General features: G+C 45.6%; 1 protein-coding gene across 1 annotated transcript in view; it reads left to right on the top strand.

Moving 5' to 3' along the window:
• AK7 (adenylate kinase 7) overlaps positions 1 to 19,343 on the top strand; it is a 51,392-nt gene that overhangs the window by 8,768 nt on the left and 23,281 nt on the right. Inside the window, exons 3-8 of the mRNA XM_077780986.1 lie at positions 2,811 to 2,921; positions 10,735 to 10,815; positions 12,902 to 12,990; positions 15,413 to 15,503; positions 16,367 to 16,444; positions 17,266 to 17,415. Coding sequence (XP_077637112.1) covers positions 2,811 to 2,921; positions 10,735 to 10,815; positions 12,902 to 12,990; positions 15,413 to 15,503; positions 16,367 to 16,444; positions 17,266 to 17,415 — 600 coding nt within the window. The remainder of the gene's footprint in view (positions 1 to 2,810; positions 2,922 to 10,734; positions 10,816 to 12,901; positions 12,991 to 15,412; positions 15,504 to 16,366; positions 16,445 to 17,265; positions 17,416 to 19,343) is intronic.

The raw sequence follows: 19,343 nt of genomic DNA, 5'->3' as shown, positions 1-19,343 counted from the left end.
GTAGGGTGACGGACATAATGCCGACCCAAAGTGACTCGTCACTGATTAGAAGAGCAAAGATGCAAATAGTTGCAAAGATCCAAAACCTATATTAAAATATACTTGTTTATTTGTAACAAGTGACATTTAAGGACTGGAGGGAACATGGTCAGATGACAGCAGTGAAGGTTCATAATGTGCAAGCCAGGTCTCCGTCCCAACCAGGAATCAGGATGACAACTCAGAACCTGAAGCCCAGGTTGGGTGGTTGACATTCTATCGTGCAGCTGGCCCGGGAGGGGGTGATCTTGCTTGTCCCTGAGTCCCATCTCAGAATGTCAAGGACGAGGTTGACTGGCCATCAAAACCTGAGCACCACGGATATGACCGTCTCTGCCGCAGCCCCGAGGACTAGAAGAGGGGTGCTGGGCACCCAGTCACAGGGAGCGAGGGGGCCAGTGAGGCAGGCTGCCACCCTGTCGTGACAGCCCGGGCCATAGAGATGCCGGGACTCCATTCATCCCGAAGGCAAAGCTAATTATACTGTTTCCAGACCCCGTGTGAGTAGGATCACCAGATTTAACAAATACATATACAGGGTGCACAGTTCAATTCTAATTTCGGGTAAACCGTGAATAACGTTTAGCCTAAGTATATCCCGTGAGATCCTCAAGACGTATTTACACTAAAAAATTATTTCATTGTTTATCTGAAATTCAAATTTAGCCAGGTGCCCTATAGTTTCTCTAGCAATAGTTTATGTGAGCCCCTGGACGTACTTTGGAGGTCAGCCTGTCATGTAACATGTATTTACCGAGTGCCTACCACGGACCCAGAACACTAACTCTCTCCCCGTTTTCCTCCCCATGCCATTACCCCCAATCCACCTGCCTTAGCCTCATTCCCTTCTCCCCACCCAACAATCCATTGTGCATCCTGTTAACTCGTCACCCAAAACGTGTCGTAATCCATCTTGCTCACTTTGTATCCATGGCAACATTCTAGACCAAGCCTCAGCCTTTACCACCTTCCATTGGGAAAGCAGCCCGCAGACTGGTGCGTCTGTCACCTCCTTCCACTGCAATCTTCAAGGGACAGCCTGACTGATCTTAAAATATCATTCAGGGGGCACCTGGGTGGCTCAGTCAGTTAGGCAGCCGACTTCGGCTCAGGTCATGATCTCACAGTCCGTGGGTTCGAGCCCCGCGTCGGGCTCTGTGCTGACAGCTCAGAGCCTGGAGTCTGTTTCAGATTCTGTGTCTCCCTCTCACTGTGACCTTCCCCCACACATACTCTGTCTCTCTCTGTGTCAAAAATAAAATAAACATTAAAAAATTAAAAAAAAACATATCATTCAGATAATGTCTTAGTTCTATTCAAAATGCTCAAAACCCTTCAATCTTCCTTATGCTCATAGAATAAATCTAAACTCCTCAACACGGTCCACAAGCCCTGATAAACTGGCTATTGCTGCCTTGCCCGCCACCAATTCCCAGCTTGGTCCCCCATCACTTGGGCCCTTGTTCCCGTTTCTCCAACCTGCCAACAATCGTGACCCCTCTGGGTCCTCATCCCTGTGTGTCTTCTGTCTGTCTGATTCATTCCGCGGAAACCCAGGGCTTAAATGCTTTGGATTATGTAACTTGGACCACTGTGAGGTGGTTAAAAGTCTCCTATTGAACAGTGCGTTTTAAAAATCCTCCTCCAGGAGCGCCTGGATGGCTCAGTCCATTAAGTGTCCGACTTAACTCAGGTCATGATCTCGCGGTTCATGAGTTCGAGCCCTGCGTTGGGCTCTCTCCTGACAGTGTAGAGCCTGCTTGGGATTCTCTCTTTCTCTCTCTGCCCCTCCTCCACTCTTCCTCTCTCAAAAATAGATAAAATAAGCACTTAAAAAAATAAAATCCTCATCCCAACTACTAGGACCTCTAAATCTTGGATGGATTTGGAGAAGCCACTCTGTACCATGGGTCTCAGTTCCTCCTTCAATTCTCAGTAAGTTTTCATTTTCTTGTTCTGGAAGGATCCTTCCATGGGACCATGCAGAAGGAAGGGTGAGCTGTGGAAGGACTGGACATGATGTGCAGCCCAGCAGACTGCCGAGAAGTATTTTTCATCCCTGATTCCCAATGCAAATTGATATTTCCCCTTATCTGACAAAGCTTGACACAGAAACTTTTACATGGAATGTTCTTATAACATGAGGTTGATTTGAGGGGAAAGGGCAATGTGGAAGAGAGAGAAAAAACCCACGATTTAGATTAAAACATGAAACTATCTAAGTTGCAAGAACTATTAAGAAATGGGTTATTGAGAGGGCACCTGGGTGGCTCAGTCAGTTAAGCGTCCCACTTCAGCTCAGGTCATGATCTCATGGTTCATGAGTTCAAACCCTGCGTTGGGCTCTGTGCTGACAGCTCAGAGCCGGGAGCCTGCTTCGGATTCTGTGTGTGTGTCTCTCTCTGCCCCTCCCCTGCTCGTGCTCTGTCTGTCTCTGTCTCTCTCTCTCAAAAATAAACATTAAAAAATAATTCATAAAAATAAAAGAAATGGGTTATTGAAGATCTTGATGGAATCCCAGCAACAACCTGTGGCTGTCTCTACAAAATAAAAGAAAGACATTTGAATTTTTTATTTTGTTTCAGTTAAGTACAAACGATAAAGTTTGGCTAGCTGAAGCATTTTCAAGGAAGTCGAATCACTGTAAAAATAAGCAGTAGCTTTTTAGACGCGTTGTTTGAGCTCTTCGGAACATAGTCAGCATTCTGGGTTTAGACGTTTTACGTAGCTCTGAGTTTTACATATCCAATCTGACATTTTTTCTTTCGTAGGATGATTCTGAGATCCCATTTACTGAAGAAGATTATCGAAGAAGAAAGCACCATCCTAATTTTCTGGACCACATCAATGCCGAAAAAATGGTTCTCAAATTTGGGAAAAACGTAAGTCCGGACTAGTAAGGTATTTAGGGTAAGAGAAGTCCGTTCTGAGACAGTGCTCAATGCACGTGGCCAGGACTGTTCTACGCGCCTTGTGTACATCATTTCACTTGTTAAATGTCTCTGCCCTTGTCCTCACACTCACAGATCTCTGAGCTCCAGGCTCACCCCAGGATGCACTGTCTCCAGGTTCTCATTCTGGCTTTAGTCCAGCCCCCTAAGCGTGTTAGGTCCCAGCAGAGCTCAAGCCCTCACTCGCTGAGGTGTGGGTCCAAAGAGCCCCTTAGCCCAGAAGCGGCAAACAACTGAAGTTGGAGTGGGGAAGAGGGGGGGCACATTTCCCCCTTTTCCAGAATCTATCTCATCTGTTTCCTATAACTGAAAAGTAGCTATTCACCTTCCCTTACAAATAAGGAGATGACGACTTCCAGAAGGTAAATAACTGGCTCAAGTTCACATAACGAAGGTTTGCTGAGCACCGTCCTGAGCGCACAGCTCTTGGCCTTGTCTGACCCACTCCTAACAACAACGGTTTTGTATCCGTACATCATTGTCCCCATTTCACAGATGTGCACACTTCGGGAAAGAGGCGTCAAGTGGTACCGCTGTGGTTCAGACCTAGATCTGTCAGACTGCAGGGTTTATTTATTTTTTCCTGACTTCAAAGCTCAATCTCTCAGTAGAGTTGATCTTGACACAGGCATGGCCACCAGTTACTAAGATCGACCTATAGCTGAGAAACTCTTGTACATAAGAATGCTTCTTAGCCTTCTGTTGCAGCAAAATTTATCATTTATATACATATATAATAAAACCATTATATTTCCTATCTTTTGTCCAAATAGATGGCAGGAATGCCTTGGTGATGAATAAGTTTGCTACACCCAAGAATTATCAAGGGTTTGGGACACCTGGGTGGCTCAGTCGGTTAAGCGTCCGTCTTCGGCTCAGGTCATGATCTCACGGTTCGTGGGTTCGAGCCCCGCATCGGGCTCTGTGCTGACAGCTAGCTCAGAGCCTGGAGCCTGTTTTGGATTCTGTATCTCTCTCTCTCTCCCCTCCCCTGCTCACACACTCTCTCTCTCTCTCAGAAATAAATAAAACATAAAAAAAAAAAAAGAAGTATCAAGGATTTGCTTACTATGTGCCAGGCACTGTGCTCAATATTTTACTTCTGATAATCCTCATGTAGCTCCTATATAACCCTCAAAATTCTTTGAACCGGGTGCTAGTATCTTCATCTTCCTTTAACTTATGTAGAATTTATATAGAACCCCCAAACCTCTAAAGGCTCCATCCACCGTGTTTTTCCCAGGGGCAGAACACCCACAGTAGGGATACCTAATAATGGTTCCAAGGTGACACCTAGTGGTATCCAAGGATATTACAGTGGGAACTTTGTCCCCACCTTCTGTCCTATTAAAACAAAAAACAAAAAAACAAAATTTTTTTTATTCTAGCAATGCAAACTCCACGAGTATAAAATATTTCAAGGAAATAATATAAGATTCAAAGTTCTAGCCCTTTTTCTAGTCATTAATTTATGACCTTAGCTAAGTCATTAACGTTTTGGAGTTAAAATAAATGAATAAAGGTGCTGGACTAGGCAGGTCTTAATTTCTTCCAGTTCCAAATTTTGTGAGTATATTATTTTATTAAGCCTTGAGAAGACAGAGAACCCATGATTTCTTTTTTTAACATTTAAAAAAATGTTTTAATGTTTGTTTATTTTTAAGAGAGAGAGACAGAGCGTGAGAGGGGGAGGAGCAGAAGAGAGAGGGAGACAGAGAATCCAAAACAGGCTCCAGGCTCTGAGCTGTCTGCATCACTGCTCACCTAAGTCACGGACTCCAGCCTAAACTACATCAGGAATAAAGATGTGACTTGGAGGTCCATCTGCCTTTTTAAAAATCTTCAAATCTCTTAAATCTTTAAAGAAATTTTTTTATTTTTTTATTTTTTATTTTTATTTTTCTAGGGGAGAGAGAGAGAGATTGACAGCATGAGCAGGGGAGGGTCAGAGAGAGGGAGATACAGACTCTGAAATAGGCTCCAGGCTCTGAGCTGTCAACACAGAGCCCGACTCGGGGCTCGACTCCACGAACCGTGAGATCATGACCTGAGCCGAAGACGGACGCTTAACTGACTGAGCCACCCAGGTGTCCCAAACCCTTGATAATTCTTAGATGTAGCAAACTTATTCATCACCAAGGCATTCCTGCCATCTATTTGGACAAAAGATAGGAAATATAATGGTTTTATTATATATGTATATAAATGATAAATTTTGCTGCAACAGAAGGCTAAGAAGCATTCTTTTTTTTTATTTTTTTATTTTTTTTTCTGAATTATCATTTTATTTTTTTATTTTTATTTTTTTTACAAATAACTGAGGACTGATGGGCATGGAAGAAGCATTCTTATGTACAAGAGTTTCTCAGCTATAGGTCGATCCTTTTTTAAAAATTTTTTTTTAAATTTATTTCTAGGAAAGAGAGAGAGAGAGAGAGACACAGTGTGAGCAGGGAGGGTCAGAGAGAGAGGGAGATACAGACTCTGAAATAGGCTCCAGGCTCTGAGCTGGCAGTCAGCACAGAGCCCGACGGGGGGCTCAAACCCATGAACCGCGAGATCATGACCTAAGCGAAAGTCGGACGCTTAACCGACTAAGCCACCCAGGCGCCCCTAAAGAAAAATTTTTAAATGTTTATCTATTTTTGAAAGAGAGAGAGCAAGAGGGGAAAGTGCAGACAGAGGATCCGAAGTGGGTTCCGCGTTGACAGCAAAGAACCCAGTGCAGGGCTTGAACTCATGAACTGGTGAACCCACAAACTGTGAGATCACGACCTGAGTGGCAACTGGACATTTAACCGACTGAACCACCCAGGCACCCTGTCTTTTTTACATGTTTATTTTTATTTACTTATTTTGAGAGAAAAAGTGCAAATGAGGGAGGGGCAGAGAGAGAGTGAGAAAGAGAGAATCCCAAACAGGCTCTGTGCTATCAGCTCAGTCCCAGGAACGGGGGGCTCAGTCCCAGGAATGGGGAGATCATGACCTGAGCTGAATTCAAGAGTTGGACACTGAACCAGCTGAGTCAGCCTGGCGCCCCTTTTAAATCTTTTTTTAAATCTTCAGAACTCCAAAAGGAAAAGTGTCTGTTTTAGCAGCTCTAACTCCAATGATGCTATTTACTTGGGTCTTACCCCTTCTTTTCTTCATCAATCTGAATTGATTTTTCAATTTTATTATTCTTATTAAAGAGGTAGTTTGTGCTGTGCTAGTTCTATTTCTTTGCTTTTTAATAGATCAATTTCTCTGTCTTTATTCTTCTTTCTAATTTGGGTTTCTGCTATTTTGAGTTAGAAGCTAAACTTATTAATATTCCATCTTTGTTTTTCTAATATAACCACTTAATGCCACAAATTTTACACCAAGTATAGTTTTAGCAGCATTCTGTAAGTTTTGAAGTGCCATAAATGTTATTTGTATTAATTTCTACAAATTTTCTACAGTCTATTAGAATTTGGGAAGCGGTGCTGTGAATTACTGAGAAATGGTTTTGTAAATTTCCAGATATCTAGGGAAGGTGTTGTTCATTTCTAACTTAATTGCTTTTTAGTCAGAGAATGCGGTCTGGGTGGTGGTGATTCTGTAGCATTTCATGAGATGCTTTGCCACAAAGTACGTGGCCCATTTGTTTTTATTTTAAGTTCCATATGAACTTGAAAACCTCGTGTATTTCAAATCGTGTGGAGTTTCCATATATGTCTATTTAAGTCAAGTTTCTTAATGGTGCTTTGCATATCTTACTAGTTTGGGGTCTCCTGAGTTTGTCAATTACCAAGAGGGATATACTAAAAAATCTCCCACCATGGAGTACATTTATCCAGATCTCCTTGAAATCATGCCAGATTTTTGACTTGTTCATTTCAAAGCACAGCCTTGTAACCCCTTCACAGTGTTAGACGTTGCCAGAATGAAACTATAAAATCATTTTTTTTCCCTTAATAATTGAGAGCAGGACAATATCTCCAACCAAGTCCACAGCTTTCCAGACCANGAGCCCAAGTTGGACACTTAACTGACTGAGCCACCCAGGCGCCCCTCTGCTAATTTATTTTATTTTCTGAAGGCAATGGAAGTCTGATTTCATTCATTGTGGATTGTTTGTTCCCTCATTAGTTTTATAATTTTGGTTTGTGAGCTCATCTTTAGTAACATCTTTTTCTATGAAGTCGCTATTTTTTTTTTATTTTTTAATGTTTTATTTATTTCTGAGACAGAGAGACAGTGAGAGCAGGGGAGGGTCAGAGAGAGAGGAAGACACAGAATCTGAAGCAGGCTCCAGGCTCTGAGCTGTCAGCACAGAGCCCAACGTGGGGCTCAAACCCACGAACCGTGAGATCATGCCCTGAGCCGAAGTCAGACACTTAACCGACTGAGCCACCCAGGCGCCCCTGAAGTCGCTATTAATAAACATATTTCCTTGTGATTTATGGAACTCCAATTGTAAGAATAATCCTGTTATTTGACATGGATTTTTTTAAAACAGCATCTCTTTACACTGTCAACATCTGTGTCTTAAAAGCTTATCGCCCCTAAACACCTCACGTAGATGAGTTATCAGGGAAAAGGAGACCAATGCAAAGTCTGTCTTCACCGAAAGCGCTGCTGTGAAAGTCTCGAGGGTATTTATGAACTGGGTGCCTTCAGGATTCATGACGTCAGTATGAAATGGGAATTCACAATGCGAATATGCCTTACAGTTTGTAACTGGCTTCCCAGTCAACGTTGTGCCCCCCAAACCAGCACACATCTGCTGCCATAAGGTCACCGCCCTGCCCCAGCTTTTGTCCCTTTCCTGGGGCTTTAAATGACAGGGGAGGTCCCTGGGTAGGGGTCCTAGGGGTTTGTATTTGCCCCTCTGAAGTGCTCTGAAGAGTCTCACTGCCTAAAAGGCTCTTGATGTTACTTTTTGGCTCTGGAATCCCTGGATTCAGCAGGGAATTTAAATGCAATAGACAGACCTTTGGAAAGTACAAGGCCAAGGTTAAAATTCTCCAGGGAGCTTTTTTCCTTCCAAAGGCTTGGCTAGGTTTGACATGATTCTTTCTCACCCTCTTCCGTCACAGGGAGGACTCCTTTCTAAGTTCACTCTTTTGTTGTGAGTGAACCCTTTCTATCGTGGCCCAACTCTCTGCTTTCACTTCTGGTATTTTTGTTTTTTTTTTAGGTTTCTGTTTATTTATTTTGAGCGAGACAGAGAGAGACAAAGGGAGAGAGAGAGCACGCATACACGTGAGCAGGGGAGGCAGAGAGGGAGAGAGAGAATCCCAAGCAGGCTCCGGACTGTCAGCTCAGAGCCCAATGAGGGGCTCTGAACTGACATGAACTGTGAGATCATGACCTGAGCTGATGTCAAGAGTCAGACACTCAACCAACTGAGTCACCCAGGTGCCCCTCTTTTCACTTCTGCTTTTGGCTCCTAGCTCTCATTTCCTTGAGAATTCTGCCATACTAGAAGGATACCAGTGGCATCTTATTTGGCATTTTTGGCATTTGGGCTAAGGAGGCTTTAAGTTTTTTAATCCACCAGCTGGAGAAGAAGAGAGACTCCTTTTCCCAATAAGGTTTCCAGACCCATTTCCAATGTGTGTGCCCTTGCACTCTGGGAGTTTTCCACAAGGCCAAGCCGTTCTTGGGCACCAGCTGGGTGTCTTACATTTCAACCCCATTCTGACACCATGTTCCTGGAGGTGACATCAGATCCCACTAGGGCTCAGTGAAGCAAGCCTGCCCCCTCCCCCTTCAGACACCAATTGTTGTGGGGTCATCAAGCACAACAGTCAAGAAAGAATTCTTTTTTTTTTTTTTTAATTTTTCTTATGTCTTTATTTTATTTTGAGAGACAGAGTGTGAGCGGGGGAGGGGCAGAGAGAGAGGGAGACACAGAATCTGAATCAGGCTCCAGGCTCTGAGCTGTCAGCACAGAGCCCGACTTGGGGCTCGAACCCACCGACTGTGAGATCATGACCTGAGCCGAAGTCGGATGCTCAACTGACTGAGCCACCCAGGCACCCCAAGAAAGAATTCTTGAGATGCTGTAACAACTTAGTAAGATAATGTGAGTAGGGAACAAGACTTGCAGGCAGAAAGCGCTGCACTTTTGCTGTACGAAGCTGGTGGTTATATGCTTAGCGCTCAAGGGGGTAGGGACATGCAGGAGGTATGAGATCATAAATGTTCCTTTGAATTTCTACTGGTAAAACCACTTTCACAAGATTTCTCTGGTGCGTATCATTCAGTTCAATATTAACTGTCAGTGAAATACACGGGCAGTCATGAGCCCCTAGAGGAACGTCACAACCAACCAGGACGTATTTGATCCTTATCAAAACTATGCAGGCTATATCGGTCAGCCTTCTGAGCCAGAGGTGAACATTCTTCTGCTTCTGTTCCTCTTCAGTTGCAAGCCCAAGTTGTCACCTGTGCTTCTGACCAACCCTTATAGGTTGGAGGTTCCGATGCCCCTCCCACCTCCCCCACCTTGGGTTTGATTAGTTTGCTAGAGTGGCTCACAGAATTCAGAGAAACATTTTACATACTAGATTACCAGTTTGTTGTAATCAAAGAATATAACTCGGGGGCACCTGGGTGGCTCAGCATCCAACTCTGGATTTCGGCTCAGGTCAGGATCTTATGGTTCATGAGTTCGAGCCCCACATCCGGTTCTGTGCTGACAGCACAGAGCTTGCCTGAGATTCTCCCTCTTCCTCTCTCTCTGCCCCTCCCCTGTTCACTCTCTCACCCTCTCTTGCTCACTCTTTCTTTCTCAAAAGTAAATAAATACACTTTAAGACTATAACTCCAAACTAGCCAGATGGAAGATCCACAGGGCAAGGGATGGAGAAAGGCATGAAGGTTCCATACTCTTCCCAAATCTCCACACATGTCACCAATCTAGAAGATGCCCACACCTCCTCTTGGGTTTTGATGGAGGCTTCATCATGTTTGAGGAAATCATTGGCCATTGGTGACTGAACCCCATCTCCACCCCTCACCCCTCCCTGGTGGTGCTACAGGAAATGGAAACTTCTGACCTTCTGGTCACATGGTTGGCTCCCTGTCAATCAACCCACATCTCAGGTTGGGTCCAAAAGTCACCTGAGTAACATAACAAAAGACACCTTTATCACTCTGTTTGCTTAGGAAAGTCCTGTGGTTTTAGGAACTCAGTGCCAGATACATGGATGAAGAGCAAATATCTATTTCTTATTAGGAATCACAGTATCACATGTTGTGCTGTGGCCCATGACTAAAAACTGTGTATATATGTCTACCTCCCCTACTGGGTAAGTAAAGATCATCATGGAGGGACACATTTTTACATCTCCCTTCTCCTGTAAGTGCCAGCGTAGTGCGTGGAGGTGCTAAGCTGTCACAAATCATCTCTGGCTTTCACCCAGGGGCGCCTGGGTGGCTCAGTTGTTACATATCTGACTCTTGATTTTGGCTCAGGTCATGATCTCATGGTTCACGAGATCGAGCCCCACGCCAGGCTCTGTGCTGAGAGTGTGGAGCCTGCTTGGGATTCTCTCTCTCTCTGTTCCTCCCCTGCTCATGCTCGATCTCTCTCTCCTCCTCCTCCCTCTCTCTCTCTCAAAATAAATAAACTTAAAAACAATGTCCCAAATAAATTTTAATAGTGGTCAGGGGCATTCGTATAGAGTACTCATTTGAACCACTAAAATAATCTCGTTTGGTATGATTAATAATATTACATCTAGCTTTTCTCCTGTACTTTATCCAACAGACCAAAAAATTCACGACTTATGTGGTTGCTGCTGGACTTCAGTATGGAATGGAAGGGGGCATCTTACACCATTTCTTCAAGGTATGTGTTTTCAATGACTATGAGGGTTTTTTCCAAAAAGCATTTTACAATAAGGTTACACAATTTTAAGATTTTTTCTTTTTATTTCCTATTACTATCAACTTGTATTTACCACACTCTCTACCTAATAAGGAAACAAGATGGATCATTCATGAAACAAACATCAATGCCTACGATGGCCCGGAAACCAATGTAGATTCTGGGAATCTGATGCCGTAATCAAGTCCCCGCGTCTGTGGGGCTTGCAGTCCAGGGGGGTAGAGGAGGAGAGTGATAGACAAGAACCAAATTAGCCAGTATACAGAGACTATTTCACACGTTGAAAAATAAAATGGAGGAGCGCCTCAGTGGCTCAGTTGTTGGGCATCTGACTTCGGTTCAGGTCATGATCTCCCAGTTCGTGAGTTCGAGCCCCACGTCGGGCTCTGTGCTGACAGCCTGGAGCCTGGAGCCTGCTTTGGATTCTGTGTCTCCCTCTCTCTCTGCCCCTCCCCCCCTCACACACACTCTCATTCTCTCTCTCTCCCTCTCCCTCTCTCAAAAATAAATAAACATTAAAGAAGGAAGAAAAGGAAAAAGAAAATGGAAAGCAACAAAGCAGAGGAAGGTACAGAGAGACCCAGCAGCAGGGCCGGGGGGTTGGATCTTGGATATGATGTTGGGGAAAGCCTTTCTTGGGAGGTGACATCTGAGCTGAAAGTGGAAAGCAGGAGGTGACTACTTTGCCTTCTGGGGGAAAGGCAGCGGGAACTGTAAGCGCAAAGACCGGACACGTGCAGGCTGTGTGAAGGGACAGCCAAAGTGCGGGACGATGGTAGGTGATGTCTCTCCTCGTAGGTTCTCAGCAGCTCCTCACCCACCTGACTGTCAAATGTCGGCTTTCTCGGGTTCCTGCCCGAGACCCTCTTGTCGTCTCTGACTACACTCTTCTGGGGGGTCTGTTCGTTCCCATGACTGGTGCCAATGACTCTCAATCCTAAATGTCTCCAGCAGGGCTCTCCCCTTAGCTCTGTAGGTCTGAGTGTCTATTCGGCACCTCCCTGTGGATGTTTCACAAACCCAAACTCCACCTATGGTCAGCCCCAAACCTGCTGTCCCTCTGGGACCTCATCTCTGAAAACGGGACCTCCTTCCAGCCAGCGACCCCTCCCTCCTCCTCACCCATCACAAAATCCCCCGGTTCCATAGAGCCAACTCCTCGGTATCTCCCTTCTCTGCACCCCGCTCCCCCAGCCCCCCCACCCCAGGCCGGGGAGGGCAGGCGTCTCCTGTCTGCACACTATCTTGGTCACCACTTCCCCATTTTAGACTCTTTAATTCCCATCATTCTTTCTAGCGGCAACAAAATCAAACCTACTGTTGTCACTTCACTGCGTAAAATTCTTCCAAGGTTCGCAAAGTTCAAAATATCTTACAAGATCTGGTGGTTGGCTGTGGCCCCCACCCCTACCTCTTTGACTCTAAAAGTAATTTCAGGGATGCCTGGGTGGCTTAGTCGGTTAAGCGTCCGACTTTCGCTTAGGTCATGATCTCGCGGTTCGTGGGTTCGAGCCCCGCGTCGGGCTCTGTGCTGACTGCCAGCTCAGAGCCTGAAGCCTGTTTCAGTCTGTGACTCCCTCTCTCTCTGACCCTCCCCTGCTCACACTGTCTCTCTCTCTCTCCTAGAAATAAATAAAAAAACATTAAAAAAATTAAAAGCAATTTCAGGGGCAATGGGTGTTAGTTAAGCATCCGACTTCGGCTCAGGTCATGATCTCACCGCTGGTGAGTTTGAGCCCCGTGTCGGGCTCTGTGCTGACAGTGGAGCCTGGAGCCTGCTTCTGATTCTGTGTCTCTCTCTCTCTGCCCTTCTCCCACTTGCGATCTCTCTCTCTTTAAAATAAATAAACATAAAAAAACCTTTAAAAATAAATAAACAGATAGATAGATAAATAAATAAATAGAAAGAACTGATTTTCAAAACATCCCCCTTAGGCAATGACTTCATCAGATAGCTGGGTCTTTCGAACACCCTGACTATGGCTCTGTGTGTGAGCTGTGATAGCTATGCGTGACCAGGGAAAATGTGCTTTTGCTTCTCTTTTAGATGGCGTGGGTGGGTGAAGTCCCCGCGTTGCCAGTGTTTGGAGATGGAACAAATGTAATCCCAGCGATCCACGTTCTGGATCTGGCAGGGTAAGTATCGTCCTAGAGATATGACTTCCCTTGAGTAATTGACGAAGGTGCTTATGCTGGAGTGAGCCCACAGTGAGCACTTACAACACGCCAAGGCTCTCTCGTGTGTTATTGTATTTGTTCTTTGCAACGACCCTATGCAGAAGGTGTGGTTATCATCTCCGGTTTGCGTCTGGTAGAATAGTGTCCACCATCTAAAAATGCCACACTTGGGATGACAAGTTCAAGTCCATCTTCTAGAACGTTCTCCTGAAGAATGGCACGTCTTCCAATTCAGGAAAAGAAAAGAGCATGTTCTGTGTGTTCTGGGGACCTACCTTCTTGTTCCTTCGTCCCAGGTGAGACTGGTATGTCCAGCCTACCAACTTAAGTTCCAGACATCAGATCATGAGCTCTACACCTGAAGCGGGTGGTTTTGGCAATTGTAGGTCACTTGAGCACATGTGTTTCACCCTCACAAAGCATCCCAGCTCGAAGCTCCAGACACGTCTGGAGAGCCTTCCTCTGTGCAGACCCTGACTTGGACACTGGGGTCAGAGAGAGGGTTCACTGTATTTGTGGTTTATCAGTGCCACATTTCAGGTTCTGGGGGCTTTATTCTACACCTCATGGGCTCCCCCCGCCAGGAGTGAGCAGTTTTGACCCTTCCCTGAGATTCTGGCTTCTAGATTCCACTGGTCGTTAGGAAATTAGTCATAATCCAGGTGGGTTTACAAATTAACTGGGAAACAATGAAGCTTAGATTTCAAGCCCCCCTCCCCTCCGCGTGGGTCTCTTCCAAGGTCCTAAATTTAAGTTTTCTTATTTTTCTTAAAGAAGAGTCCTCTAAATTATATAAACTCCAGACTCCATGTAAAACCTATATCTATTCTAGCCAACACATCACGCTGGACATGGAAATGCTGAAATGTACCCTTCTTTTCTGCAGAGACTTTACATTATTACATTATCAGGTTTTAAAGATGTGAAAGAATCTTTTACATTATCAGAACAAAATATCGGAGCACCTGGGCAGCCCAGTCAGTTAAGATTCCGACTCTTGACTTCAGCTCAGGTGATGATCCCAGGGTCGTGGGATTGAGCCCTGAGTCAGGTTCTGTGCTGAGCGTGGAGCCTGCTTAAGATTCTCTCTCTCTGTCTCTCTCTCTCTGTCTTTCCCCCCTGCTCTCGCTTGCTCTCTCTCTCTCAAAAAAAAAAAAAAAAAAGGCAAAAAAACCCATTCCAAACCCAAAATACTTAGCATCAATCTTTAACATCTTACTTCCAAGGAGATAAACCAGAGTTCAATTGCTTCTATTGAAAAGGGACCCAGGACCCCTTCCAGTAGGATTTGTTTCTTATAGGCAACTTTGAATATCGTCAAATATTTAACAAAGAAAGAAGCTCAAGGATGAAGCGTTCCAAGAAATTAGTATAAAATAAATGCACAGCAGACCTTTAGATGCATACCTTTGTCTCATTTTCATTTTACTGGAAAGGAAGCTAAAAGGAAGGTGGAACTGACAGTCCTGTGATGGACTTCTGTCCATTATTGGTTGTCTCTGGAATTCTTCCCTTTGTATTCACACCCCTGCTCTGTCTCTCATTAGCTGTGTCAGTGTGGGACAGTTCCTTAACCTCTCTGGGTCTGATGGTCTTGTTTGTAAGATGGGGATAACCGGGCACCTGGGCGGCTCAGTTGGTTAAGCGTCCGACTTCGGCTCTGGTCATGATCTCACGGTTCATAGGTTCGAGCCCTGCATCCGGCTCTGTGCTGACAGCTCAGGACCTGGAGCCTGCTTCGGATTCTGTGTGTGTGTCTCTCTCTCTGCGCCTTCCCCACTTGCACTCTCTCTCTCTCTCTCAAACACAAACATTAAAAAAATCCGAAGATGGGCATAACAATGGTAGCTGCCTGGTGGACTTGTCGTGGGAGCTCAGGGAGGGAGCACCCCGAAGGCCCATGGCACAGTCCTCACCCAGAGGTGAGCTCTCAGAAATGTTGGCAATCGTGGCTAACCCAGGGCAGGAATTCTCAGCCCCAGCCCTGCCTCTTAGTGCCATGCGGTTCCCCAGGGAACCGCCATTTGTGAAACGCCCCTCCCGGAGCACTGTTGAGAGACTCCCAGGAGCCTCTGGGTGACCAGACCTCACACACTGAAGTCCTGCCGGTCATGAGCACACTGGGAGCATCTGGAGGCAGATGGATCACCTTTAAGTGCTGCCCTTTCTACTTTCCCAGCGGCTCTTCAGCCCCAGAAGTGTCCCTGGACTTTACCACCTTCCCCGTCCGCAGGGATCACCCTCCATCCCCCGCGCCCACCATGTCAACAGTGAAGGGACATGCCGCCTGGCTCATGGCGTGGCGGTCAGTGGGCGCTACTTGACTACATCTCTCTTGCTCTTTCCCCTCTGGCAATGGCATCTCCTGGGGGGGCTGCAGCGTGATTCAAAACATAATAGACCACGTGCCGAAGCTTCACTACCTGGTTGCTGTGGACGAGTCTGTTCATACCCTGGAGGACTTGGTCAAGGTACAGCTGTTTCCTCCCGTGTTTGATGGCGTTGCTTGACTTGTTTCACCCCCTAAAGTGTCGCTGTGGAATCGGGTGTGCTAGCAAGACTGGGGCCCCCCAGACGGAATCGCCTTAAAACTAGAGTCACTCTGCATTTGCAGTGTAGATGTGGGGAAATGTACAATCAAGATGGCCTTTCTCGAGCCCATGAACAGTAGAAAGTAGGAGAAGCCATGGTGGGGGCAAGACGCACACGAACCACGCAAGGGGTTGCTAAAATGTTTCTGTGCACACTTGTTCCAAAGCACTGGTATCATCGGGTTCCCCAAACCTACTGGTGGCTTCCAGAGGCCCTAGGTCGGGGAGGGAGGGTCCCGTCTCCAAACCAGGCCACTGGTCACCTTGGAGCCCAGCTAACGCAGTGAGTGCGGCCTTCCTCTGGCCACCCCCTACTCATCTTTAACATTCAGCTCAGATTTCCTCCTCCGCACCCTCCCTGCCTCCTTCCCACCTCCTGTAACCGGCCATGTACGTCTTTTCCCAGCATCTCCTCCGTGAACTGCAGACTTTCCGCGTAATCATCTGTGTACATGTCTGCCCCCTTCCCCTTGCAGACTGAGAGACCCTGGAGAGCAAAGATCAGGCCTTACTCACCTATGTCTCCAGTCCCTGGTCTATGGTGGTAAACATTGAATACCTGCTAAAAAATGAATCAATGAACGCCCTCAGTGTACTCCCCTGTTTTACAAAAAAAAATTTTTAAATTAAATTAAATTTAAAAATTAAAAAAATTGTATTCACTCATGGTTATGTTCATTTGAGAAATTTTATATTCAAACCTTCCAGGTAAACCGAATAATATGGCTATTTTTCTCTAACAGTGCATCAGTAAGAATACTGGCCCTGGGAAGATCCAGAGACTCCCCAGAGAAAATGCTTTCCTAACCAAGGACTTAACAGTAAGTACTTAGGAGAGTCTTTTTCGAAACGCATTGGTCCTTGGGGGATTTGGAGTCAGAATGCCTGGCTTCTGGTTCCCCTTTCCCCTCCCGCATAGCTGAAAATGTTACCCGAAAGCAACTTCCCTTTCTCTTCTTTTCTGAAAAACCCTCAGAGGCCCTGGTCAGAAAATGTATTTGAAAACTCTGTTTGGTACTCAAGTGCTTTACAGACACTGAATGTCCTTCGCTTTGGTCTCTCTGTGCAATTCACACAGAAACCTACCTACACTTCCTTAGTCAATGGCATGCTCTTCGAGCTTACTCTAGGACACCATTTATTTTAGGAATAAATTGCATCAAAACACTACATTTGAGAACGTTTCTGAACGGGTTGGTGTCTCTGGTTACTTCTGGGGAGCAGAGCTGGCTGGGTGGTGATGGGGGTCAAAGGGAGCGCTTTCCTCTACACTTTTTCTTTTGGATTTTGAGCCATGGGATCACACTGTTCAAAGAATAGATCTAATTACAATTGGTAAAAAAGAAAGAAAGAAAGAGAGAGAGAGAGAGAGAGGGAGAAAGAAAGAAAGAAAGGAAGAAAGAAAGAAAGAAAAGAAACCTTTTACTGGGCCTTCCAGTATCTCCCTACTTTGAGCTGTTTATCTAAGAGCAGCAAGAGTGCAGCCAGGAGAAGGGTGTAGAAGTGCCACGGAAGACCACAGGGGGCGCTCTGTCCACACCGAGTGCCGCCATTGATTGACTTCCAGGTTTTGTGAATGTGTATTTTTTTCCTTTGATAACAGTGATTTTGGACAAATCTCTAATATTCCTTTATCTCATAGCAAGAGTGTCTTGATCAATTACTGGTCAATCTGAAGATGGAAGCCCTTTTTGTGAAGGAGAATTTTAACATTCGATGGGTCGCCCAAACAGGATTTGTGGACAGTATCAGCAACATCCTCAAAGAGTACAAGCAAAGCAGGGGATTATTGGTAACTATAACAATTTCCTGTTCCAACTTCCGATTTGAGCAAATAAATGAAACATTTGGTATAATTACACCAACGTAAGTATTTTCTTCCTCAGATGTCCCAGTTTCTAAATTCAGATCCTTTTTCAAATTTGACTGACTCGTCCACATCTGACAATCTAAATGTCTATGAATTCTTGTCAATTGAGTATTAAACATCTTAGAGTTAGGTAATGACTGTTATGCTTGACACAAATTGAACACAATAGACAGCTCAAGACTGATTGCCACAGCACCGTCTATAAACAGAAGAATGGCAGGGGCTTCCTGGCTTGTCTGTTTCAGCCCTGGGTTACCAGTGAGAGAGGGTATGTGGGAAATGGAAGAAGTTCAATCGTCACTTTGATCTCTTCCTTTTGGCCAAGGGATTCACTGGTCATTTTAATCATCACAGGTAGATCTTCAAGGTAGATATTCTTTTTTTTTCTAATGTTTATTTATTTTGAGAGAGAGAGAGAAAGCATGAGCTGGGGAAGGGCAGAGAGAGAGAGAGACAGAATCTGAAGCAGGCTCCAGGCTCTGAGCCATCAGCACAGAGTCTGATGCGGGGCTCGAACTCACAAACTGTGATATCATGACCTGAGCCGAAGTCGGATGCTCAACCAACTGAGCCACCCGGGCGCCCCCAGGTAGATGTTCTTATCTCCACACTAGAGATGAAGAAACTGAGGCTCAGGGAGAGTTTAAGTAACTTCTTCAATGTCACACAGCCAAGTTACGTGCAAACTTCGCTAGAATGGCCTCACTGTAGCATCTCCACACCACCCTCCCCGAGATCAGGTGTATGTAGCCATTGCCCAGGCCCTTGGATTTATCCCAGGGAAGCATCGCAAAGGTGATAGTGGGTGATACCTGAGAATGTGTTTTGAAAACGGTCGGCAAGCACATGAGGAACAGGTACCATCATAACCTTGTCACCACCGAGCGTGGGAATACTCCACGTGAGCAAAAACGGTGTCACCATTGTATCCTAAGAACCACATTCTCCTGACAAACATGCCCAGTTAAGAGGAAGTAGAAGATGTGCCTCCTGGCAAAAGAAACAACGAGCCCTTTAAGGATCTGAGATACCCACGGCAGCTGTACTCGGAGCCTATCCTGAGGCCCCCAAGAACCCAGCTCAAATCATGAAACTAGTGTTGTTCTCTAGGTCAAATGTAAAACAATTCAGTTAGAGTAGAGGTCGGACAAGACACCTTAAAGAGATCACATGGTTCCTGACTAGCAAGACTGCACAGAACGGGGTCGCAGGAATGAGCATATCTAAAACCTGAACTGTCTGTCCATCCCTGGGGGGAAGGAGGGTTGGTCCATGTAGCGGCAAAGCACGGGCAACTACCAAGGGTAGTGACTGACCAGTGCCATCCCAAAAGATGGAGTCTTTTTTTTTAAATTTTTTAATGTTTATTTATTTTTGAGGGAGAGAGACAGACAGAGTGCGAGTGTGGAAGAGGCAGAGAGAAAGGGAGACACGGAATCTGTAACAGGCTCCAGGCTCTGAGCTGTCAGCACAGAGCATGACGCGGGGCTCGAACCCACGAACTGTGAGATCATGACCTGAGCCCCCCAGGCACCCGGACGGAGTCTTAGGCCAAAGGCTCCCACGATTCCAGTCTCTTTAGCAAGGCAAAGTTGTCCCTGCTGCGGACAGATGCCTCAAGCCATCGTGATGAGACTCCCACTCACCTAACTCTTTGTGTTCAAATGATGCTCCTCACCAACCCTCCACCCCTGTCTGCTCCGAGGGATCACTTGCCCCAGACATGTGTACTTGGAGGTCTGAGTTCTGTGGCCGCCATATTTCTCATCATCAAACGAATAAACTGCCCTTCTGGTTTTTCACCTGGACGAGAAGCATCTACTCCAGGAGACAGCTCTGCCATTTGCTGG

Source organism: Crocuta crocuta, unplaced genomic scaffold (genome assembly GCF_008692635.1).
Source record: "Crocuta crocuta isolate KB4526 unplaced genomic scaffold, BGI_CrCroc_1.0 scaffold299, whole genome shotgun sequence".
Classification (NCBI taxonomy): Eukaryota; Metazoa; Chordata; class Mammalia; order Carnivora; family Hyaenidae; genus Crocuta; species Crocuta crocuta.
This window is presented reverse-complemented; position numbering and strand designations above follow the sequence as displayed.